This window comes from Lemur catta, chromosome 16 (genome assembly GCF_020740605.2).
Source record: "Lemur catta isolate mLemCat1 chromosome 16, mLemCat1.pri, whole genome shotgun sequence".
In the NCBI taxonomy this organism is placed as follows: Eukaryota; Metazoa; Chordata; class Mammalia; order Primates; family Lemuridae; genus Lemur; species Lemur catta.
In genome coordinates, this window is record NC_059143.1 from 34,154,689 (window position 1) to 34,180,750 (window position 26,062).

General features: G+C 52.8%; 1 protein-coding gene across 2 annotated transcripts in view; it reads right to left on the reverse strand.

The window, feature by feature from the left end:
• LOXHD1 (lipoxygenase homology PLAT domains 1) overlaps positions 1-26,062 on the reverse strand; it is a 99,899-nt gene that overhangs the window by 21,748 nt on the left and 52,089 nt on the right. The window contains exons 7-16 of one of the 2 annotated variants that reach the window (XM_045527191.1): positions 22,895-23,011; positions 22,037-22,199; positions 19,469-19,623; positions 15,330-15,539; positions 15,037-15,172; positions 12,829-13,037; positions 11,862-12,047; positions 8,937-9,064; positions 2,943-3,060; positions 900-1,074 (exon numbers count right to left, since the gene is read on the reverse strand). In XM_045527191.1, coding sequence (XP_045383147.1) covers positions 900-1,074; positions 2,943-3,060; positions 8,937-9,064; positions 11,862-12,047; positions 12,829-13,037; positions 15,037-15,172; positions 15,330-15,539; positions 19,469-19,623; positions 22,037-22,199; positions 22,895-23,011 — 1,597 coding nt within the window. Of the gene's footprint in view, positions 1-899; positions 1,075-2,817; positions 3,061-8,936; positions 9,065-11,861; positions 12,048-12,828; positions 13,038-15,036; positions 15,173-15,329; positions 15,540-19,468; positions 19,624-22,036; positions 22,200-22,894; positions 23,012-26,062 lie in introns of those variants that run through there. The other variant, XM_045527189.1, reaches the window with a different exon arrangement.

Here is a 26,062-nt window from a genome sequence, read left to right on the forward strand (position 1 = left end):
AGATCCCACCATGAGAGCTTCATTTCTTTGGCTAAATGCTTCTCTGTTGAAAAAATGTAAGCTGCCATGGCCAACAAGTTAATCCTCCAGTAGTCATTTACAATCAGTGTGAATGGGTTTGCCAGACTCCTTGCAACGGCTCCTGGAGAGCAGGCTTGGTGTAGGAGAGGCCAGGCGGAGGCACTGCCCCGTGGCTAGGTGAGAGGGTGTTCCCTCTCATCTCCCAGCCTTCAATGCACCAGCACATTTGCTTGGAAGGACCTTCCTCTGCATGTCCGTCTGCTTAAGTGGCTTGTTTGTCTTTCTGGACTTGACTTTGGCATTGCCTCTGGGAAGCCCTCCATGACTCTTGCCCGTGCTCCCCAGGTAGGCAAGGGGCCCTCCTCTGGGTTCCCAGCAGCACCTGGGCCGACATATGTCTGAGCCTCACTCCACGGTTCTGGAGTTGCCCCACTAGAATGTCAGATCTGCAGAGGTCTGGGGGTCATATTTCTACCCTAACGCCCAAGGCCAAAGCTGGCACACAGCAGATGGCCAGGCACACAGGTGTGGGAGGGGACCTGGGGGTGCCTGACATGCATGGCACTTAGGTGAGGGGCATCAGGTAGCAGCAGGAAGACAGAAGGGCTCTGAGTCGAGCTCCTGTCCCATTTTTAAAAGTGTGACCACATTCCCCACCAGTGTTCTCTCCACTCTCCTGAGGGAGGTGGAAGGGGCCAGTTCAGTCACTTGGAAGGAGGTGCTTTGTCCAGATACAAAGTTACACGCTGTGGAAGGGACTTGGGTGGACCAGGTTTTGGAAGGCCATCTGAAAAAAATGCCCTGGCTGGAAACCAGGACTTGTGCCAGAATTTGGGGGGGGGGGAGGACAAGGCCAGTGGGAGGGACCCCTGACCCACCCAGGATGTTGCTGGTCTTAACCGAGACGGTGTAGGAAGTCCACTCCATCATCTCCTCCCCATCGATGACAGCACACATCTCGCACACCAGTGTCTTCTTGCCCTTCCGCTGGGACAGCCAGTCTCCGTAGTAGAACATGGTCAGGTCTCCGGTGTTCATGTTCTTCAGAAGGATCTATGGGAGAGGGAGCCCTGTGGGGATGCCCCCCCCACCTCCACCAGCCCCCACCCACCAGTGCAGCCCCCTCTGCTGAACCCCAGCCACCCGAGACACGTGATCATGACCCAGATTCGAAGACTGTGGAAAGGGCCTTTTCCAGGACAAAGACCCTGTCCTGTGTGCCTTGCCCCAGCTTGTGGATTTGGAAATGGGTAACTCATCTAAAAACATTTCCTGAGAGCTGCCTATCATGGTGCATAAGACATGTTTGCTGAATGAGTGGAGGAAAAACGGGCCAACCAAGCCACTGTCAGGCACAAGCACCTGGGAGCAGGGACTGATGTCTGCCAGATGGCCTTTGGTGTGGGCACCATATTGTTGGCTCAAGAAAAATCTGCTAATGGCTGAACAGGGGAGGAGGAGCCTGAGGGGACTAGGGCAGATGGCCTTTGGGGGAGAGGGTTGTGTGGACTGACGCAGGCAGGGGAGCCGAGGCTTTGTGTTAAGGGTTGAATTTTGTCCCCTCCCCCTGACAAATTCGTATGTTGGAGTCCTATCCCAGTCCCTCAGAATGTGACCTTATTTAGAAATGGGTCGTTACAGATGTAATAGTTAAGAAGAGGTCACTCGGGTATGCCCCAATCCAACACGACCGGTGTTCTTACACCTCATACCAGACACCCACACAGGAAAATGCCACGTGGGGACTGGCATGATGCTGCCACGAGTCAGGAGACTACCAGAAGTTAGGGAGAGGAGTGTGGCCCTGCCAATTCCTTGATCTTGGACTTCTACCCTCTACGACAGAAAGGTGGTAATAATAAACGTCTGCTGTTCTAGGCCCCCAGTCTGCGGTACTTTGTTATGGCTGCTGAGATCTCTAGTACACGTGGTACCAGGAGGGCAGGCACAACGCCAGCACCACACGTGTTGGAGTGCCCAGGGCCCTGTGTGACAAGAAGCCATGCTTGCAGGGCTGTCACCTTTGTCATCACAGCCATTGCCAGGGGCCTCCAGCTTTGGGGCCACACTTAGCATGGGCCTCCTACCATCACCTGAGTTGCCATCAAAACGTATCCCGCTTGCCACATGCCCTGGGAAGCCCCCATCCGCTCTGGAACCGCGAGTGTTAATGACTCCTGTGGGCAGGCTGGAGGCACGGGGCCCCGAGGGTGGGAAGGTGAGGAGACCACAGAATAGAGGTCCTGAGAAGGAGCCGCTGCCTTCGTTTCTCGGTGGAAACTGAGTCTGTGGCTATGTGTGTGTGCATGTGCACACGTGTTCTGGGGAGAGGGGAGGGTGGAGGCAGAGCTGAGAAATCTCGTGCTGCCGTTGCTCCTTGAAGAGCCCAGCATCCCGGCCCCAAGGCTGGTTTCAGCCCAGCTGAGAGCCCAGGGGTCCAGGCCCCCAGCCGGGGTGCTGAGGCTGAGCTCAGACTCCCCCCGCAGAGAGGGTGGAGGCCTATGATGGATGAGGAGGAAGTTGCCTGACTGTGTGATCACAGGGGCACCCATGGCTCCCCTGCCAGCCTGCCTGCCCTGCCTGAGGCTCCCACCCTGGCAGCCTCTCTCCATCCCAGCTCCTGCTGCTCCCCTCTCAATCCTCCCGGCTCATGTCCTCGAGGAAGCCTGCCCCACGCCTCCCCTTACTCGGGTCTCTGTCCCTGTTACATTGCCAGCTCATGCTGAATTCTCTGACAGTTGACTCAGTTCTCACTGGACACAAATAACAATTCATGCCAAAGGGCATATTGGTTATATGGGCTGGGTTCATGGAATGACCCTCTATAGTGACATCTGCACTTTAACAAGGTCCACTGACAAACCAACGGTGCAGGGAGAAGGGGGTGCAGGCTGGGAGGAAGAGGGGTCCAGACAGTCTACCCTCTCCAGAAACCACTCGGGCCGGCTGCCCAGGCCATCGATTCGAATCCGCATCTTGGTGAATGGAGCGATGTCCAGGATCTCCATGATGAAGGTGTCGTTCTGCTCCCGCTCAAACCTGGGGGTGGAGAGGAAAGGCGTGAAGAGGGGAGCTGGCCATGGGGAGGGCTGGGCCAGGCCAGGCTCCAGATCTGGGTGAGGAGAGAAGGTGAGGCCTGTACCCAGCGACTCCTCAACAGCCCATCCCTTGCAGCCAGATGTGTTCCTGAAAGGCTGGGTTAAGTGAGTTTGGCTGCTAGAAATGGCCCTGAACCAAGACCTACCAGTTCTAGGTTCTTTTTAAATTATTATTATTTATTTTTTGAGACTGAGTCTTATTCTGACACCTTGGCTAGAGTGCCGTGGCATCAGCCTAGCTCACGGCAACTTCAACCAGAGTCCTGGGCTCAAGCAATCCTCCTGCCCCAGCCTCCTGAGTAGCTAGGACTACAGGCACATGCCACCAAGCCCGGCTAATTTTTCTATTTTTAGTAGAGATGGGGTCTCACTCTTGCTCAGGCTGGTCTCGAACTCCTGACCTCAAGCGATCCACCCGCCTTGGCTTCCCAGAGTGCTAGGATTACAGGTGTGAGCCACCGCACCCGGCCCATTTCTAGGTTTTAATCTCATTCTGCTAGTTACCTAAAACAGTCCCAGCTCCACTATGGAACTTGGTTTTCTCAGCTGTAGTCTGGGAGAATGACACTAGCCCTGCAATTTCACAAAACTGTCACAAGGACCAAATGGTTGTGAAATTAACTTAAAATATACAAAGAATTCTATACTTAAGAAGCTTGACATGAGATTTGATAAGAGCCAGGGCCACCATGAATGATGGCGCAGGTTGTGCACTGTACAACTTTAGATGTCATCATTCACATTTTTTTATTTGCAATCTGCAAAACCGAGCACAGTGGCCTGGACTGGGCAATTCTACTGAGAACTGTAAAGTGGTAAGTAAATAGAAGGTAATGCTGCTTTTGTTGCTATTATTATTTTTCCATAGAATGACCTCATCATCCCAGAGATGCTCTATCTTTATTCCTTACTGCTCTTCCCATAGTGCTGCATGCACAATGCGACCTTCAATGCTGACTGATTGCCTGACTGCTGACTGATTCCAGATGATACTGCTGATAAGCCCCTCGGGGTATTGCAGGTGGCACTGAGATATGGCTGTGCATGGCAATTGTTATGCTTCTTTGAAAACCAGACATATTTAAAAATAGAGGCTGCAGCCAATGGAAGCTGAGACTACAAATGCTGCAAACAGAAAACTAACTACGCCTAGTCTTAAAGGTGGGGCAGGGCCCTAATCTCTTTTGATAACTTGCATGGATTTTATAATGATCAAAAGTGAAACAGTTCTCCTAAAGTCTGCTCCACACCCCTCCTGCTCTAACTGAAGCTCTGTCTGTCCCTCTGGTCATGTGGAAACTGCGAGGAGGTGCTCATATTGCTCTCATGTCACACACTGAGATTCTCTCAAATCGTCTTTCAATTCCTTACTCTTGCCAGGAGCACAGTTTTGCAGATCAAAAGAGCTTTAGAATTCCTTCCTTCCGATGCCTCTTTAATTTTCATCCTTTGAATTTAGCCAAGTATCTTCATTTTATGGAGATTTTATGGTGGGACAGGTGGGTAAGGAAAGGGGGGAGGAGAAACAAGATTTTCTTCTAGAAGACCGAAACGTAGATTACATTTGCCCCTCACCGTTTCTTGCGGTGTAATCTCTAGTTCACCTGGATGGACAACCTCTCCTTGGGGTAGAACGTCCATATGCAAAGGGAAAGCCTGCACCGGTCCTTCAGTCCTCCGTGACTCACCAGCCACATCCTTCCTGCTGCCCCAGACCCCTCCAGACCCCTCAGTGGACATGCAGTATGACCCCCACACTGCGGGGCCACCACTGGGGCAGTGCGAGCCTTTGATCCAGGTCCTGCCTGTGGCCCAGAGGGACAGAGCTGTGGAAGTTGCCCCGGGTTTGCACCGCTTTTCTCCCCAAAGGGGCCTGTGCTCAGCAGCTGAAGGGTGACGTCTGGGGAGGGCCACCTGCAGCTGCCCCTCCTCTGGTTCCCTTCTGTTCCCTACCCACCGTGAAAGGCTGTCCTCGGGAAAGGGCCCACCACCCACGCCCCCACTGGTCCCTCTGACTGAGCCCAGCCTTAGGGGGGAAGGGCAACAACTTGATGGGAGAATTTTAGGCATCACTGAGAAGCCAGGGAAGGGCTGTGGTAGGAATTCTGGGAAGGGGCTGGCTGGCAGATGGGGACAAATAGTGTGGGTGCCAAGCCCAGCTGGTGGGCAGCTGCTCAGGCAGTTTGCTTCTGCGGCATCTTAGGGGGCATAGCTAGGGCTGTCAGGACTGGCCAGGGTTAGAGATTCAGCCTTAGCTTCATTTCTAGGCCAACCTCCTTCCAGTCTGGGGGTCCCCATGGCCAAGGCCATTGAGCCCATGCTCTGTGGGCTCCACTGCAGCCCCACGATCCCCTGAGCAGCTCCTTTCCCTTCAGGACAGCCATGGCCAACTCTTGGCAAATTCTTGTTATACTGAGTTCTGGCTAACAAACCTCTGCTGTCCGTCTCCCCACTCCTTGGCAACAAGCCACCAGATCCTCTCTGCTCCAGGCTCCTCGGTGGAACACCATGCAGCAATGGCAGCGAACAAACCACAGCCACACCCCACTGTCTAAATATAGCCCGCACACCCACTGGACACCGATTGCCTCAGATTCCACTGTTAGAGACTCATTCCTTGAGTTTGAGTATTACCTTTTAGGGCATCATCTTTTTTGAATGCCACATTAATTCATAGCATCTCGGTGTGAACTAGTTTACCAGAACACTTTTCCCTGAAGTGGCAACTTTCCCTGAGAAGTTGGGGATTAAGCTGGGGAGTGGCGGTATGAGGCTTTGGCCTCTGGGAACAGCATCCGAAGACAATATGCTGGAGCATTGCAGCAGGAAAGCCCCGCAGTGCCTTCTGTGTGCATGTCGCAGCCTCATCCTCATCATGCACAGTTTCTTGGGGAAAGCATCACCTCGCACAATACCAAGCTGTGCCCACGACACATGCCCAGCAGGTCTTTCCATCCCAGTCCCCTAGTCAAGATGCGGACACCCATAACAAGGGCTCCAAGACACAGGCAAAACATGCAGCCACATGCAAATGAGAAAAGCAAAACATGCCTTGGGTAAGAGATCTGAGCTTGCAAACTAGAGCAATTAAGAAATGACGGCTCTCCTCACAAAATAAATCTTTACTCAGAAAAACAATCCTTCAACTAACAAGGTGCCTTGAAGCATTTGCAATATGGTTGTGTTTACAATGAGGAAATTTTCAAGCAACACTTTTGGAATTTAGATACTCTCAGAAATGAGATGTCCTCTCTCCCACCAGCAATTAAACCTCATATATTTGGAAGATAAGGTGGAATGTAGGTGTGGGATAAGTGATCAGAGAAAATCCAGGGATTTGGAGTTGGGTGGAAATTAGAGTCAGAGTACAGAGGTGAAGACTATGAGAGGCTGAATAAATAAGTGGACAACAGCCAGACCATGTATCATAATAGAACCCCAATCCACAACCTCTGTAGCGACCAGCCCAGGAAACCACAGCCTGTACAGGAATTGGCCCAGAATGGTCAGGACTTAAGCAATGACTGCCAGCTTCCCTGTATTGTCCCTGCTCCCAACTCAGGACCAACCAGAGAAATGCTTGGATACTGCCCATCCAAGCACATGAGATGCCCTGATTCTAGCTAACTCACCTCCCACTGTACCATTCCAAAAATAATGCTCCACTATAAAGTTTTCCCACTCTCCTGCCAGCCTTCGAGACTCTGCCACACCAGTGACGGTGTCTAACTCCTTTGCTAGAGCAAGCTCTAAACCCATAGCCTCTCATTCCATCTTCCTTTATTTCCACAACTGCCTAACTTCAAATCCCAGTTCCCCTACTTTCTAGCTGTGTGATCTTGGGAAAGTTACTTCACCTCTCTGTGTCTCAGGCACTTTATTTGTGAAGTGGCAAGGATAAAAGAGCACCGTAACAGGGCGATATGAGTTAATGTATATTAAGAAGCACTTAGCACAGTGGCCGGCGTGGAGTACGTGTTCAGTAAGTGTTAGCCGTTATTGTTATATCACCGTGGCTAGTTGATCTGGGAAGAATTCCAGGAGGAAATGGAAGGTACATAATGAGAGCAGAAGTGCTAAGAGAAGGCAGGCAAAAACTGTTCTCATCAGACCCCCAGGATGAGCTGCGTAGGATGGGCAAAGCTCTGGCTCTCATGAGCTGCTCTGGCCATGAAGAGAAACCCCTGCATGGTCCTTAACAGCTTCAGTATCCTCATCCCATCATCACCTTGATTGCCATCATCCCCATCGCAACCATCACCCCCTGCCATCATCACCACCTCACCATCCTCATATCACCATATCACCATCCTCACCGTGCTGGGCACCATCCTCACCACCACCACCATCGGAAGTACTCACTGAGTGCCCACTGCGTGCAGGGCCAGAGCTAGGAGCTGTGAGGGGCCCAGAGAGGAAGCCACCTGGATCCTGCCCTCCTGCTGGGGGAAGGGGTACTGTGGGTTCAGAGCAAGTGGCTATGGGTGGGGTTTTATTTATTTTATTTTATTTTTTATTTTTTGAGAGAGAGTCTCACTTTGTTGTCCTGAGTACACTGCTGTGGTGTCAGCCTAGCTCACAGCAACCCCAAACTCCTGGGCTCAGGTGATCCTCCTGCCTCAGCCTCCTGAGTAGCTGGGACTACAGGCATATGTCATCACATCTGGCTAATTTTTCTATTTTTAGTAGAGACAGGGTCTTGCTCTTGCTCAGGCTGGTCTCGAACTCCTGAGCTCAAGCGATCCTCCCGCCTTGGCCTCCCAGAGTGCTAGGATTACAGGCATGAGCCACTGCGCTTGGCCTATGGGTAGGTTTTATAGACCCTAAGCTCAGACTCTGAGTCTCCCCCTCTGGTTCTTAAGATGTCAGGGGCCAAGAATGTTTTGGGAGACAATGGCTGAACATGGAAAACCAGCCACACCCAGGATTGTCTAAACTGGGGATGCAATAGAGGCACAGACAGTAAGCACTACGGGAAAACTACGTTTACTGTCATCACTAATCACTCTCTTAAGAGGTGGTAGAACCTAATGCTTGGGACTGGGGACCATCTGGGTGCAGTTCCCAGTGCCAGTGTACTGGATATGGGACATTGAGCATTATGACTCTACCTTGCTGCGCCTCATCTTTCTCATCTGTAATATGGGGATGATATTAATAATAATAGTCTCCATGGAGTTGTGGAAAGGCCTGGGTGTCAATACATGGCTTACAACAATGCTTGGCCAAAACAAACCCATATAAATGTTAGTGTTGCTGCTGTTATTCTCCCCAGGTGCTCGGCTCCCTGGGTACCTTGCCTTCCTGGGTGCACGATCTCTCCAGCCTGAGTCAGTGCCTGGCACACACTAGGCGTTCACTCACTTTTTTAATGTTTTGAAAATTGATGGCTTTTTCTTTTGCAATCATTTGACTCACAGAAAAGTTGCAGAAATAGAACAGAGCTTCTGTGTCCCCTTCCTCCAGCTTCCCCTAAGGTCAACCTCTCACATTACCACAGTACACTTAACGAAACCAGGAAATTAACAGTGATACAATACCATCAACTACTAATCTACAGACCTTACAATAAACATTTTCGAGTGACCAAATGAGAGAATGAGGAAAGGAAGAACTTGCTAGGGGCTGAGGTGATCAAGGAAGCCTCTCTGGAGGAGGTAGATTTGAGCTTGCCCTTGACAGGGAAGGGTATGGAGACAGAATGGACAAAGGTGTGGAGGCTGGAAGGCCCATGCTGCAAGAGGTGGTGGCAGGCAGGGGCAGAGGCACAAGGTCACGTGTGAGGAGGGGTGAGGAACAGGGGCCGCCTCCAGGTACCTGGCTTTCTTTTTGTCCAGCTGCACCTCCTCTGTGCTCCCGTTGATGCCGTAGAGGGTCATAAAGATGTTGGAGTCAGTGCCCCCGCCAACCACGTCCCCTGTCCACACGGTCATTTCGTAGAGCACCTGCCATGGGAGGGATGCGGGTCCTTGGCACCACTCCCCAACCCCACGCGGCCGGCCTCAGTCTCACCAGAGAAAGCAGACATGCCCTCCAAGGTCTGTGGCTCTGAAAAGAGTCCTCCCCCATTTGACTGTAAATGTCTGGACAGCAGGTCGGGCCTCCTCCTTCTCTTATGTCCCCCACTGTGCCCAGTCGGCACGGGAGAGGAGTTCAGTTTCTGACAGCGAGTGTGCTGTGCAATAGAAACACGACCAAGAGCCCCAGGGTCCACGGATTCATTCTTTGCAAGTCAAATCCCAGCCTGAGTCCAGCCACGCCAGCAGTGTGTGGTGGCAGGACAGTGGCTTTTGGAGCCATCCAGAGCTCCAGATCTGCCACCTGCTGGTTGACAACCCCAGGCGCACACCCACCCTGGCGGGCCTCCGCTCCCCTGCAGTGGAATAGGGATGAACCTCGCTGCCCAGCGTGACAGCTGCAGACAGTCGCACTGGTGCCTGGCGCTGGGCCTGCCACGGCCACGCATACGGCCTCCAGCACCAATGGCAGCAGCAGCAGCAGCAGGTCTGGGTGTCTGTCCCCTTAGTGCCACAGCCAGCATACGCCGTGAGGTCTGTGAGTGAGGAGTACCGCCGGGGAGACGTTTAAGGGAACCGGCCTCAACCACCGGTGAAATGGGACAAGCCCCCATTTACGTGACTGTCACTTTAGACTGGGGTTTTGCCACTTTGCCTGAGGTTTGCTGCGAAGAGGACGTGTCCCCTTTTGTCTCTGCTGGAGCGTGAGGGAGCAGCCAGCTCTTCCCCAGGGGGCCCTCACTGAGGCCCCGCCTGCAAGAGGCATCACCTACCCCCACATGCGGAATGTTCTCTGTTCCCGCATTCTCACTGCATTCCCTGTCACCAGGTGCCGTGGGCTGGTGACGAGGTCTGAAGGTTCGGGAGAGGCTGGTACACACGGTGGCAGAAGGGCCAGGCTGACTGTCTGCTCTGAACACACCTGGCCCTTCCCTTCACCGTGGCTGCCACGTCCCCTTAGCACTCGTGCAGGGGCCTGGTCCCTGCCACCTGGGAACTCAGAACCGAGGTTATTCATCGCAGGGGTCACGCTCCCCGCCATGGTGCCTGGGGCGTGCTGCATGCTCTGCCAGCAGCTTCTAGAATCCTTGCCGTGACACCGCAAGGTTTGAAGTGTTATGTGCGGGCCTCGCCTACAGGAGAGGTTCAGGGTGTGTTTGATGAGGGAATGGATGGAGAGACTCTTGCTTTACCAGGAAAACCCCCTCAGACCCCCCAACAAGGGCATTTGTGATGGGCAGGAAAAGCTGAACAAAAGTCGGAGCCTGACATTTTTTTTGCTCTTATCCAGACAGGCATAAAAAAATAGAATGATCAAAACGAACGCTTTGGCGGCCTCATGGAGACCGGCCCCGAGGGCTGGTCCAGCCAACTCCTGTGTTCTCTGCATCCATCGCTCCCCTTTACAGAGGCACGTCTCTTTTTATGCAATAGGTGCGCTTCCAAAAAGAGACAGAAACAGCGTTCTTGTAATTCTGGCCTGATATCAGATGTCCTGGAGAGATGGCCGAGCCAAAGAACCCTGCAGTTCTTTGTAAAGTGACAAACCTGTGTTCTTTTGTACCGTGAATAACAGGGGTGTGGACCTGGATTTTCCTGGACTAAAGGGCTTGGAGGGAGATGCAGCTGCCCTGTGTGGGGTGCATGCGTGTGCCGGGGGGTGGCACGCACAGGCACACACGGGCTGGGAACTGGGTCAGGCGGAGGTCCCTGGGCGAATTGCGCGCTCGCCTGCATCGCCCGTCTGGCCGCAGAGGGAGATGTCTGGGGTGGGGGAGGACGTCTGTGCTGTGGACAGTGCTGCTCGCAGACTCCCAGCAGGCGAGGGGCAGCCTCCCCCACTCCCGCCTGGCAAGGGTTTTAGAGCCCGGAACTCAGCCCCTCCTTGTGTTTCCGTATATGACAGAGGCAGGCACACGCAGGTCCACGTGGTTCCTTCTCTCCTTTGTGGGACAGTTTCGGATCCAAACCGAGGAGCCCACTGCTTTGGATTCAGGAATAGAGATAAGGGCTGGGGCCTTCTGTTGACTCCACAGCCGTGAGAGAGAAAGATCCCACAGGGTCAGGTGAACTTGAGGCCTCTGGGCCACCAACTGGCTGTGTGTCCTTGGGCCCCAACACCAGGCATCCTGCCTCCTGCCCGGACTGACCTGTGAGTTTATATAACTTGTCCCAGATCATGTGGCCACTTAGAGGTGGAGCCGGGACAGGAGCTCAGAACTCCTGCCTCCCAGGCTTTTCCGGTTAAGGAGGGTCTCGTGTGCACAGCAGGGGCTGCACCATGAGACCCAGAGGCTCACAGTATCCCAGATGCCCTCTTTCCCCATCACCATCCTACTGCCACCGATGGAGCATCCTCTGTAGAATAACGCGCCTGCGTGTCTATGGAGAGCTGCTACCTTGCAAAGCTCTTTATGAACTGCGATCTCATTAGGTCTCACCAGGAACAAGCCATGAGTAGCTGGGAAGCATTATTTCCATACGCAGTGTATGAGAAGAGCAAGGCCCAGAGAAGCCAGGTGACTTGTCCAAGGTCACACAGCAGCAGACCAAAAGAGAGTTCAGTCTCTGGCCCCTGGCACAGCACGTCTAGCCAGCACACCAGGCTGCAGCCACTGACGATGCCCACTTCCTGCTTTCCCCACTTCCCCCACATCCCCCACTTCCATCTTGCCCCAGCCTGCACTGTCCTGGCCGTGCAATGCACACTCACAGTGTCCCCTACCTTCACCCCGATGTTCACCACCATGGCATCCAGAAGGTCAAAGACACGGGAGGTAATGCCATCGCCTCGGTCCTTGGCGAGCCAGTAGTTGCAACGCAACGTGTACTTGGTGCCCTGGGTGGGCACCGCCAAGCACAGCTCCTCCACCAGCCAGCAGCTCTCGGGGGAGGCCCCGTCATGGCCCAGCTGGGAGGGGACACACCAGACCTGTGAGGACCTGGACACGGCCCAGAAGGAAGCCCTCCCTGCTCAGCCCCTCCCTCGGTGCCTCCTTCCAGGGCACTGTGCACCCGCCGGCCGCATCCCTCCCGTGAAGGTGAAGGGGTTTTGCAGATCTCATCAAGGCCTCTAATCAGATGACTTTGACTTAATCAAAAGACCATCTGGGTGGGTCTGACCTAATCAGGCGAGCCCTTTAAAAGGGGGTCTAGGCATCAGAGATGATGAAGTCAGAGAGATTTGAAGCAGAATCAATTGTCTCCCACTGGCCTTGCTCAAGCAAATGGCTGGGTTTGGGAGAGGGCCACACGGCAGGGAATGGTGGGTGGGTTCTGGGAACTGAAGGCCTCAGTCCTACAACCCCAAGAAAAGCGATTCTGCCAGGAAGAGGACCCCAAGCCTCAGATAAGCAACTTGATTTCAGCCCCATGAGACTGAGAAATACAGCCAGCTCACTCACACCTGGACTCCCAACCCGTGACACTGTGGGGTAATACACGGTTTGCGGTAATTTGTCACACAGCAATAGAAAGCTAACACACAGGGCATCCCACTGAGTGGGTGGAAGATGAGACCCAGCAGGGCGGGTGGCTCACCCAGGGTCCCCCAGCTAGTGGACAGTGGACACCCTCCTTTGATGCTTGTGCTGAGGGGGCTCCAGGTGGGTCACTCTCCCCTCCCTCCACTTCCCCTCCCACCCATGTCCTGGTCATCTCCTTCCTTCCCTGGGGGTCCTGGGGGCCAGCACCTCGATCTTCTTGATGATGCCCACATCCAAGCCGGCCACATAGAACTCCTCCACGGAGCCACGGTCGAAGCCCTTCTTCCCGCCGGGGTAGTCCAGCCAGATGCGGTTGCTCCGCTCGTCATCCTCCCCAATGAGTAGGATGAAGGCTCGGCTGTCGGTGGCCGCGTCCTTGTGCTTCCCAGTAGTGACCGACACATAGTAGGGAATAACTGTAAGAGATCATGGGCCAGCCTCACTACGGGCTGGGTGGACGAGGGCACCGCTTAGCGGGCTCAGAGGCTTGAAAAAACCCCTGTAGGGGGCTGATCTCAGTTGGTCTCCACTCCCTGCTCAGAGACGCTGCAATGAGCATTTCAGACTGGGGAGCCATCTGTGGGGAGGGTCTACTCCCCAAGGAATAAGGGAGTTGGTGACTCCCAACATGAAGAGCAGAGAGTGCGTTCTTGTACTTGTTTGGAGTGTCATGCTTCTGAATGCCCTTTGACCAACGATCTTACTTGAATTTAGCACTGCCACACGAAGAAGGTGAAAACAATAACCTGTCACTAAGTACAGTGGTTATATGCCCGAAAAGCTTTACCCCAGTCGGCAAAAACTAGGTTGGCAAAAGCAAAGTCCCACAGAAAGTAGGAATTTGGGGAAGAACAATAAAAATGTTTTATTAATATATATGGAACATAAATGAAACTCCTAGAAGGCATCCATTTGAAAACAAACTAGATTAATCAGTGTAGAAACTTGTTCAGATAGTATCCACAGAGATCTAGTTGCCCACCAAGTATCCAGTCTCCTTGCAGCTAGGGGTGGTTATGATATGTACACAGATATTGTGCAGTGAGTTTCTGGGGGAAATCTTTTTTAAAGGGACTCAACTGGGAGGAGTACACTTTTGCCCCTAACCCTTCCACTCATTCTGCTTGGGATACGGATGTGATGGCTGGAGCTCCAGCATATATTTTGGAATCACGGGCAACCTTCAAGATGAAAGCTACTCATAAGGTTGCCAGAGTGACCAGGTTGAAGGAACCTAGGTCCTTAACTTCACTGGAGCTGCTGTGTTAGTCCAAGATGGGCCTACCTTTGAACTTTTATGTGAGAAAAAAAAAATTCCTATTATTTTAAGTCATTATGTCCAGGTCTCTTAAAGTCATTATATCCAGTTAATGATTGGTACAAGTTAGAAACCCTTTTTCCTGGCTCATCTTCCTTCACAGCTTGGGGGACACTGCCCTGGTGTAGTGGATTTTAGGTTATGCAATCTTTATCTCTTTGAAAAGTTTCTAAACCAGCCCTTCCTGGCTGGAGTGACCTGCATGGTTTTTGGCACCTGCACATGGCGTTGTTTTACCTTTACAAGGAGAGTCATTCTACAGGTGTCCCTAGGGCTTGAAGAGAGGCACTTTCTTGGGGGTCCTATCACTTATTCACAGAGTAAGAAGGTAAAGTGTGAGCATATTGGTTCTTTCTGCCTGACCCCACAGATCCACCTGGAGGGGGACAGTGTATTTGAGAGAACTGAAATGTTTAAGAGAACTGGGCAGGAAGGTGGTGCATTTAACTGCTCAATAGACAAATAAAGAACTGCCTTATCTCAAAAATCTGGTTGGCAAAATGAACTTGCCAGGGAATTATGATTTTTATTTTATGGAGGAGGATAAAACTGAAGCCAAGAGACTGACTTGTCCAAGGCCCCCTGTTTTATTGTCAGAACCAGAAATGGAACTTCAGTCCCCAACCAGCTCACGGCTTCTTCCCCTCTTCCCACCATGCACCGTATCATGCCTTAAGTGTGCATGGCTGAGTGTTTTGTATGGTGCACTATTGACATGCAAGGGAGGTTCACAGTTGCTGTCAATTTCTGCCTGGTGGTCCTAGGCCCTCTGAGCTAAGCCAATACCCTGAGAGTGTGTGAGGGCAGAGTTTATGATGTAACTGCCCGGTGGTGGATGAGTGGATTAAGGACGTCATCATCCTGTCCTCTTTAGCCTTTGTTTTCCCATCCATAAAGACGGCTTATCCTTGCCCTCTCTCACCTTGAGAGTTTTTGTGAAGATGAAATAGGCAATATGTCTGAAAACGGTGTAAATTACAAAGCATTAGATGTAAGTCATCATTGATGGTGGGGCTAAAAGATGGCCTGTCCAAGAATAGCTGGAAAACATTTCCCTGTGCCTGCTCCTCCTCTGAAGGGCTCCCTACGCGGCTCACCTGGGCCCTCCTGGACGTAGGCGGTCATGGGCCCCGTCACTGTGTCAATGTCGACGTCAGCCATCTTGGAGCTCAGGGCGATCTCCCAGAAGTCAGCGGGGCTGCTGCAGTTGCTGCTGCGGTCCCCGGTGTACTCCTGTCCAGAGGGGCACGACCCACCCGTTATAGCTCCAGCACCTCTGCCCCACGGGGCCTCCCCCAGATATAAGGACAGTGACAGGCCATGGCTGAGCCTCCCCCAGATACAAGGGGGTTGACAGGCCATGGCTAAGCCTGATGGCCCCTCACCGCACCTTCTCGTAGAAGAGCCTCTCGAGCCGCCCATCTTCCTTCTTCAGGGACAGCCAGCGCCCGCACAGGAACAGGAACTCATCCTCGTTGGTGTCGTTCCAGATCTCCACCTTCTCCACGTACCAGTCTGCGCACCACTTGGTGTTGTCATGGCGGAGCTTGATCTTGTAGATGACACCCAGGTCAGCAGCCTCGATGATGAAGGTGTCAGCCTGGTGAGTCCAGATGTGGGGACTCGGGTGGGGGACACACTCCCCATTAACCCGCTTCAATCCCATCCTTCCAGGACCTTCCACCCCCCTCAACTGCTGGGCTGAGCTGGCCTTCCTAGCTGGGACCCTCCATGCCCATCCCTAACACTGGCCATGGGGTCCAAGGCCTCACCTCCACGACGGCCCATCTCACAGTCCACCCGTGTGTGGCCCCATGGGGAAGACTGCCTTCACCAAACCCCTCTGCTCTTGGGAGAAGCCCATGGGTGTTTGGAAGATGGACCCTGACAGCTGTGTGAGGGGGGTGGGACCCAAAGTCCATGGCCGGTGGCAGAGGAGGGCAGATGACAGTCTGGCTTGTCAGACATCCTTAGCTATGTTGAGTATTGGGATGAGGTCAGGTGTGGCAGCTAAAAGCGCTTCTAGAGGTGCCATTCTGAATAATGGGAGGGGGCTTGGAATTCCCTGGGAGAAGCCAGGAGTGAGTCGTAGGAGCCGGCAGAGCAGGCGGCAGGGGAGGAGGCGGGGAGGGGCGTAGGGAAGAAGCAGCTGTGGGCTGCCATGTAAGGCCCTCCCCTGTGTCCCTGATTCCGTCCTCAGTCAAGTGGGCACTCTACTCTGTGTGCTTGATTCTTCAAGGAGAGCTCAGCGAAATGTGGATTCTAGGCCTTGGGTGAGGGGGAGCCAAGGCAGAGATTGAATGTGGGAGGCAGGAGCCCAAGGATGGGGCTTGGGGAGGGGGACAGGTGACCCTGAGTGACAGCCACTTTCCTTCTGAATGATTGGCTGAGTGTGGGCACTGTGCTGAGCCCTGGGAACACAGAGATGAGTATAACAGGACACCCTCTGCCCTGGGGACCTCACAGTCCAGGGCGGGGAGAGGAGGGGATGAGTAATTACAGCCCAGCTGGTGGGAACAACCACTTGTTCAAGGACTAGAGCCAGGGCTGGGAAGGTGTCTCCAGGTGGCGTTATTACGCTGCACATGGGGGGCTGGGCTTTCCAGGCAGCCCAGGGCGGGGACAGCCCACAGCTGAGGCAACTGCAGGTGAACGGCAGCTGTGTTGCGTGGCCGACAGCAGGTGTGGACCCTGCAGTCCTGGGGCATTGGCAATCCACTGAGCCCACTAGAGTAAGAATGGGCCCACCCTGGGACACTGCAGTTCCACTGCCTTGCATCTGTCCTGGGGGAAGACCTTCATATGTGCACAAATATGCACATATGCACAAGGTGTTCATTGCAGGATAATTTTTACAGTGGAAAATTGAAAGCCATCCGGGGTCCACCGCTTGGGGAACAGTTAAATAACTCTGGCAAAGCCTTTCCTGTGGAATGTGACGTGTGTGGTGGGTACAGAGAATAGCCAGTTCCATTCCTGCGTGAGTATCCTGACAGGGATTTCCAAGGCATCCATGAATGCCAAAGGCAAGTTGAAGAGGTGTTTATACAGCATGATGCCTTTTATATAAAAAATTAAAATCACAGAATGGCTCACCAGTTTTCTATGGGCGCATGTACACGTGTGCAGAGAAACCAGTTGGCAACATGCCAAGATAGGAGAGTGTGTGGGGCATTGTGGAAACTGGCCCAGTGGTCTGTAGGGGACATTCCAGGCAGGCCAGTGGGTCAGGGCATGAAGGTCTGCAAATCCCATGAAGGATTCAAGTCAGATCTGGGATCCCTGAGGAGCCCCAAAGGGTTGACGTGGGGGGGGTGACTCATCGGCTTTGGGTGGGTTAATTGAGGAAGCTGAGGATGGGCCTGGGGCAGGGAGACCAGGCTGGCTCAGCGAGTGGGGTGAGATGAGGATATTTAGAAGGAAGGGTCTCCGGGGCCTGATCAGATACGGGTGGGGAGGGGGTCCTGACAGGGAGAGAGATGTCCAGGCTGATTTCTGGATTCCAGAGCAAGAGATCAGAGAAATGGAAGCTTCTAGATGCTCAGCAGTGAACTGAAGGTCACATACATAGTAACTGAGCCAGGAGAAGTTCCAGCTCCCCTGATGGGGCATCAAAACTGGAGGAAAGGTGGAGAAACAGATGGGGTGGAACCAGGCAAAGATTTTTCTTGAGATGTAACAATAGCTAAGAGAGAAAAGAACAACCTGAACACAAAGGAGGATGGATTCCATCACCGTCACTGACATCGTCATTCATTTATTCACTCAGTAAATGTTTATCGAGTGCCTATTCTTTGCCAGGATCTGTAAACACAGCCAGGCACAAAAATCGACTGATCCACTGTGTGCTGCACATTGCTGTTTTCACAGTGCATTCTCCAGGCATCAACACCAGGCATCGATGAAGGCAGGGGACAGGTGAGCTCTCCCAAGGCTCGACAACACGCAGCACAGATGAAGAGCTACCTGTGTGCCAGGCACGGTTCTAGGCACTTCACGTGTTTTAATGCAGTTGACTTTCACAATAACTCAAAATTCGCTCTTTTTCAAGTGGAGGATACTGAGGCACTTGATAGATGTTGAGTAACTTGACCAAGATCACACACAGCTGGGAAGTGTCAGAGCCAGGATCTGAACTCAGGTGATCTGGCCCCAGCATCTGGGCACCTGATAATGTCCCTAGTATAGTGTCAGGGACATCACATGAATCACTTGCTCTCTTTAGCATTCCACTTTTCCAAAATAAAAAGAGGAGGATAGGCCTCCTTCTGGCTACCTTATAAGGACTGTGTGTGTGTTAAATTATTTCTCCCTGATACAAAGTGCTCTAACATCTTGTCCTATTTTTCAGCCCACGGGTCTAATTAGCAATCACATTACTATTATTCCTGCTTCGGAAGTGACAAACTCAAGTTGAAGGTGAACAGTGTCTGGATGATGAAGCACATCAGTGGGAGCACTGGGGTCTGACTCTCAGGGACCTGGCGGCCAGGTTGGGGCTCCTTCCATGCTCCCTGATTCACGTACAGGGTCATCAGCCGGCTGCAGACCCACTTAGATGACACCCCCTTTTCTTGTCCCAGGCCTAATATCCAATAGCAAGTGGTCATCCCTGGCTGAGGGTCAGGCCCTTGATAAGTACCCGTTGGTGGATGCATGACCCACACACACGGCCGTGGGCAAGACCACAGATTGGGCTGGGAGCCAGTCCCCTTTGTCTGACCTCCCTGTGGACATCGTCTGGCCTGTGGGCATTTTGGGCAGAGTTAGGTGATTGGAGAGGAGACCGAAGAAGGCACAGAGGGCAGGGATAGGGAAGCCAGGCTGGCAGAAAGGGAGTTTGGCAAAGCCCACCCTTAGTGGCCCCTCTGGACAGACTTCTTCCTTTTTGTAAAATCACCGTCTGTTGGAGCTGGAAGGGCCTTTTTCAAGCCACAGAACCCTTTGCTTAACAGAGGGTCTGCTCGGCACCCCAGTCTGCAGGCCGGGTCAGAGTGGATCCACGTGGGCGGGAGTGGGTGCCCGTCTGCCCCCCTCCCACCACCCCGTGGGTCCTAAAGGCCATCGTGCCACCCAGGACTCTGCACAACACAATTCAGCCAGTCCATATCTGACCCCTCACTTTACAAATGAGGAAGCTGAGGGCAGAGAAGTGGAATCAGGTGAGGAGTTGATGCAGAACCAGGTTCGAGCCTCCGTGGGCACAGCCCTCACCACGCTGCGGCGCTCACTCCCACGTTTCTGAGCCCCACCGTGAACTGGGTTCTCTGACGATGGCCCAGTCCCCGGCGGCCCACAGCCTGCAGCTCAAGCAGGCTTCCTGCTCGCCCCACTCCGCCCTAGGCAGGACCCAGGGCTGGGTTGGCTGGGAGTGGGGGACAAGTGTGCTTGCAGGGGACGGGCAAAGGCAAAAGCCCAAGTGAGAATGCCTGACACCCCACAAAGGTCCTGGATGTCCCTGGGGACCACGAAGAGCTGGCACCCAGATCCCTGGAGGAGAAGGGGGTAAACTCCGTGTGACCCTCGTACCGTTCCTCTCTCGAACTTGTTGGTGCGGTTCTCTGACTTGCCGAGGTACCGCTCTCCGGTGTCCCCCAGGTCTCCATAGATGGTGATGTAGACCTTGGCGTCTGTCCCTGCCCCGGGAACGTTCCCCGTGAAGATCTGAACGGAGTACAGCACAACTGGGCAGGCAGGTGGACAGACAGACAAAGGGAAGAAAAGGATGACAGCACTTCAGGATCTGGGGACCCGGATTTGTAGGAGGTATCAAGGTTCTAGCCCAGGGCTCAAGCAGTTAGTGCCGTCCTGTCATTTGCTCAGTTGTGCACATTCGGCTTCAAATCCGCACGGATTCTCCAGTGGGAAGTTTGCTCATCTGATGTGGACCCAGGCGGGCTCGAAGAGACCCAACCGATGGAAACTTTCAAACCATCTGCCCAGACAGCCTACAGTGTCCGGGGAGAAAGAGCTGGAAACTACCAGCAATGCGTCCTCGTCATGGTCACTAAATCTACCTGCTATGACACACTGACAATAATAGGCCTTCCTTTTGAGGGTGACTGGTATCAATGCCAGGTCCTTCTAACCAGCTTATGGGAAAAATAACATATTTTTGATAGAATAGTTTTCCTTCAATGTGCATTTCCTTATTTTCACTTATTCTCCAGCTCACTGCAGCCCACCCCCACCCCAGCACTCCAGGCTGACTCTGGCTGAAGCTACTGTGACTGCCACCCTCCCCTTGGCCTCCCATGCCCGTGGGAAGGGCTCAATAAATACTGGTGTGACAATTATTAAAAATTATTAAGGAAAATAAAAACTATTAGTGTCTTGATTTTGTTTTGCTGTTGTGGACCTATCAAGGAAGGATAAAGGATCTTTCCAATCTCCACCATAGCAGGGAGAGACAAGTCTTGCATTTATTTTACTTTTTTCAGAGATGGGGGTCTCTCTCTGTCCCCAGGCTCTGGAATGCAGTGGCGTGATCATCGCTGGTGACCTTCCTACTCCCCACTTCCTCCCCACTGGCTGTCTCCAATCCTTTGGGAATTACGAAAACTGATTCAGCTTCTGGGTGCTGAGCAATGCGGTTGTGCAGTCAGAGGCAGCTATTTCTGGATCCTCCTCCCTCCCGGTCCCACCCAGGCCACACAGCTCATCAGTGGAGAGATGTTTCCCTAGAAACATCACTCAGCTCCAAGTGGGTTTTGTGGCATGGAGCAGCCCAAGTGCCCCACTGGGACAGCTTTCCAGGACGTCCTCTGGGGTCCAAGTAGGGAAGGGAATTACCTCCCAGATTTAACAGCAAAGGAAATTTGGAGAAAGGAAGAGCAGTAGGGAAAGGCACACGATTGAGGCAACACTTGCTTTTATTTCTAAATGGGAGGCAACTCAGCTTAAAGGAAGGTTAGAGCTATAGCTGTTTTACTTATGGTGATAAAAAAGGAAACCAGTGTTTGTCTTTTGTCTTTTGACTGTCTTATCAGCTCGGTGGGCAGAGAGACCTGCCCCTCTGCCTCCATACGGGGCCTGAAATTTGGGGTTTTACTCTAGTTTTTCCAACAAGGCAACACAACAGATTTAAGCTGGATTTCCAAGCACTTGGAGCTTCTCTGATCACGTAGACTGCCCTGCTGCAGACACCCATAGTGTGCTTTTGCATAGCATCAGTGGCAGAAAGTCTGTCTTTTGCAAGTAAATTTGATTTTTGAAATAGCTAAAGGCTATTCAGAGCTGAATGGCTGGCAAACAGGGGGATTGACATGGACAATGCCATCGCAGGTCAAAACAGAGGTGTGGCCCTGTGTGTGTGGTCCGGGAAGAAGGTGTGGGTGCACACACACATACGATAGAGAAAGAGAGAGGAAGAGAAGGCTGAGGATTGGGCCCTGAGGACTACCACCTGGCATGAGAAAGGAAACCAGCACTCAGGGGACCATTCAGAGAGGTGGGAAGAGGCCCAGAATAGGGTGGTGTCACCAAAAGCAAAGGAGGAGGAAGCACAAGAAGTTGGTGGTCAGGTTGCTGCAAATCCTGCAGAGAGCACCACATTGATGATGAATGGACAAAGATAACTGGCCCATACAGAAAGCAAAACCACGACCTTGGACATTCTGAAGCTGCACCCAGCCACTGAGAACAAATACAGAATAGCTTTAGAACCCAGAATGTTCCTCAATTCACACAAAGTTGGGACAACTGGATCCAGCAAGACCAGAGAGGACCAAGCCACAGAGATTGGCAGCCCAATGAATAAAGGGTAGGGAGAAAACAAGGACCAGGATAATGCAGGCACCAGATCCACCATATTTAGATGTATTACCACAGTGTCAGACCAGAAAAGGATTTGAGCACAAACTTTGGAGGGAGACAGCTGAGACTTTGAAGACTGGCTCGGCCATTTATGAGCTGTGTGAACTTGGGCAGGTTGTGCAACCTCAGTAAGCCTCAGCGGGCCTCTCTACAGAATGGAGATAACAGTGGACCCTCCTCCTGGGTGCAGAGGCTCAGCCTGGCACAGGGCGGGTGCTCTTCAAGGGAGGGTCATGGTCCTGGAGCTGCCCATGGCAATGAAGGTGACCACATCACACTTACTGTCCAGAGGCTCCTCTACTTCCTTGTAGACTTGCCGTAAGGACCCATCTTTCATGTATTTCTCAGTGAAGATGTCATAAGGAACCAGTTCTCGAATGGTCTTCTTGTCATCCTCAGAGGTGGCAAGCCATCGATCACAGGGGAAAGTTAAGGTCTCTGCACCCTGGGGTGAGGAGCAAAGAGGAAAATGAACCCTCAGTGTGGAAACAGCCAACTTCAGTGGCTCATCAGCATGCCAGTACTCATGGAGACCAAGGACAAGGGTCCTGGGGCCCCACAAATAATGCAAAAGCCACAGGGACCCCCTGCCCCAATTTCTTACTTAAAGACTTGGACAACCATATCAGAGGTTGGCTCTCAAAGGCCAGATTCCCAGGGTCACTTAAAAACAGATATCTGAACCCTATCCCAGAGACTCAGGTTTAACGGGTAAGGAGAGGGGACTCTGTATTTTGTAGTTGCTCCCAAGCCATTCATATCCACAGCTATGACTGCGAGCTATCTCCTAGGTTTAGAACTTTGTGGTTTCAGAGGGTTTTCCAGATTGTTCAGGGTGGATTTTCTTCTGTGAGTTGACCTTGAGTAGCAGGAAGGGCACGTTGGCCACTCGCTAGTGATATGGCCTTGGGGATGGGGAGCAGACATGGCTGCCCATGTCCTCCTCCTTGACCACTAAACCAGGTTCTAGAAAATTCTGCCTTCGAATTTCTGCGCCCTGAGTGAACTGGATGAATTTTTATTATGAGATTTTATCTCAATAATGCTGAAGTAGCAAGCAGGTTCTTACAGGGACTCTGCCTTGAATCTGTTCTGGAAAGGGGCAAAAGAAATAGCAGAGCAGACCAGTCCAAAACTCACGTCTTTGTCTGGGAGGAGCCTGCGGATGTCCACGTGGGAGCAGTGCCACCCGGGATTCATGCCTGTGTTAGTGTGGCCGATCCGAATTTTTTCAATGATTTCTCCCACGTCTTCCAACTTTGGAAAGCAGAACAGGCAGCAGACATTAAGAGAAAGGACCAGAGAAGTACACTCTTGGAAACATCCTGCCTCCCGAGGGGATCCACCCTCAAGTGCCTTTGAACTCCAGGGTTACTTTCTCCCAATATGTCCCCACTGTCCAGTCAGGCCAGCCCCCACGATCCTCCACACACACACACAACACCTGCCTCACCTCCTCTCTCCCCACTTAAAGTCAGCCTGGACTCCAGAACTCCATTCGATCCACCTCCTCTGGGAGGGCGTCCTACTCTTCAGTCCAGCTGCCTACCTTCTATTACTTGCTGCTGCAGCAGCCCGTTTCCTATATGAGAACTGAACTGGATATCAGAAGATGACTCTGGTCCTGCCATGCTCCTGCCTTGTCAGGCTGACCTTGTTCCAGCCTCCTGGCCCCCAAGAGCCCCTCCCTTACAGCCACTCCCTTTCTATGCTCCCACAAATGCCAGTCCCCCAGACTTCACATTCTCTCACCACAGGCCCTTTGCACATGCTCTGCCTGCCCCTCCCCTTTCCTCTCTTTTCCTAATCCAATGCCTACTCAACCACAAGGCCCACTTCCTCTCACTTTCTCAGGAAAGTCCCTTTGATGGCTCCAAGAAAATGAAATCTCTTCATGATATGCTCTCGGACCATAGGGTAGCTCCCCTCAGAGCACCCCCTCATAGTCATAGTGAGCATTTCTTTCTGTGGTGCCTACCATTTCCACCACCAGTGAACAACACAAGGGCTGGCACCATCTTACTCACCACTATTCCCCTCAAAGCCTAGAACAGTGCCCTGACCTAGATGCTTGGTGAGCATTGGTTGAAAGGATCAAAGAGTGAGGCTTTCCCTATCAGCAAAATGGGTTTGATAAGGTTAGCCAGGCCCTCTCAAACCGCCGTGGAATGAGAACCTTAACCTAGTGCTGTGCGTGGTTGGCCCATTGGATGGAGAAGTTGACACATGTGTGCCCGGGTGAGCCCTGAACTGGGGGCTGCAGCTGCTGCTCTCTCCTGCCTAGAGCTTTTGACTACAAGCAAAGGGCCCAGTCAGGACTGACTGATTCTGACCCCCTTGGAGCCCCTCTTAGGAAGCAGTGGGGTGGCCGGATACAGGCAAGGCTGCCCACTCAGCCTGGCACCTGCTTTCTGGCTCTTTCTCTGCCAGGCTGCCCTTGATCATCCCACCCGTCCCTACTCAAGGGCCCCCAAGAGCTCCCTGGACCTATCCTGGTTCTCATGTGTCCCATTCTCCTCTGAAATGACACTACACAGACCTATCAATCCATATCCCACCTCATTCCTAAGAGGATCCAGGGCAATATGAGGATAAGAGATGGAGGAGGAAGTCAGGGCAGGGGGAAAGAGGGGCAAGGAGACACAGTGGCTCTGATGCCCTGGCTCATGAAATTCGTGCATGAGGTTTGGTTTAATAGGTGGGGGTTGGGGTTGTCTGTAGACTGGAGTCTCCTGGCAGCTTCCCTGTGGAGCTGGTTGCCCAGCCCACTCCATTAAGCCCTCAGGTGCTACAGGGAGGCAGCATGGCCAGCTCCCAGTGAATAGAGAGCTCCTGATGAGTGAATGGTGTCTGAATGATTGATTGATTCATTCATCAATGAAGCCTCCATGAGCACAGACGGAAGAGGCCTCTGAATGAACTGGAGCAGCTTCCACCTGGTGGTTTCCTCCCTCCCCACACCCCCACCCACTGTGGGCAGCCAAGGGGGGGCCAACAGCACTGCTTGGGGAACACTCCCCCTCCCCACTCTCCCACCCCGCTCCTGCTACCTGTGTGACCTTAGGCAAGCCACCTGACCCTCCAGGCCTTAACTTCCTCATCTACAAAATGGTGGGGAGTGCTGTCTTACTCAGCCGAAGGCAGGGGAATGGATGGGGTAACACCTGAGGTCACCCCCAGGTCTAAGACCACAGACATGGTTCTTTCTGTCCACTGTTCTCTAGTTCTTTTTTTTGAGACAGAGTCTCACTCTGTTGCCTGGGCTAGAGTGAGTGCCGTGGCATCAGCCTAGCTCACAGCAACCTCAAATTCCTGGGCTTAAGCGATCCTACTGCCTCAGCCTCCCGAGTAGCTGGGACTACAGGCATGCGCCACCATGCCCGGCTAATTTTTTCTATATATATTTTTAGTTGTCCAGATAATTTTTATTTCTATTTTTAGTAGAGACAGGGTCTCGCTCAGGCTGGTCTCGAACTCCTGACCTCGAACGATCCACCTGCCTCGGCCTCCCAGAGGGCTAGGATTACAGGCGTGAGCCACCGCGCCTGGCCTGTTCTCTAGTTCTGAGTGACCAGTGGAGTGTCCATTGCTGCAAACTCTGTGCATTAATAGGGATGCTACAGCAGCAGCAGCTGCTGCTACCCCACAGGACCCCCCAACTCCCCGCCGGCCAGCCACCCACTCCTCATCAGAAAAGTGAGACTAATGGCCCTTTGGAGGTCTTGTGAGCCCCTGAGGGCTGCGACTCATTAAACAAAGATCGATGAATCAATGCTTTCAGGCTGACATCAGCGCCATGGACATTCTTCCTCCACATCCAGGGGAGCACAGAAGCTATGGGGAAGGGACATCCTTGGGCCACAGGGGCTCCACCTGAGGACACGGGCTGCCCGGCACAACCGGGGAGCGAGAGTAGCTGAGGGTCGAGATGTGTGGGCCTCCAGCTTCACTGGTACTTCTGTCACCTTAACCCTCCAACCGCTGAGTTGCATGTGCCAGGGTAGCTGTCTCAGCCCTAACCCGTCAGAGAGCAAGGAGGCCCTTAGAGGCCTGCTAGTCATGGATGGGGAGCTTCAGACATGCCCTCAGAAGTCAGCCTCAGAAGTGACCCGACTGTTCTCCCCAGAAGCAAAAGAATTAAGCAGGAAAAGCTCTGGAACTGAACTGTCTAGATCCTGGCTCTGCTATTTCACAATACTTCGAGTGAATGACTTAACCTTCCTGTGCTGTTTCCTCAGCTGTAAAATGGGATAATCATACTACATATGTCTCGGATGTGTCAAGAGGATTCAATGAGTTGAAAGACAT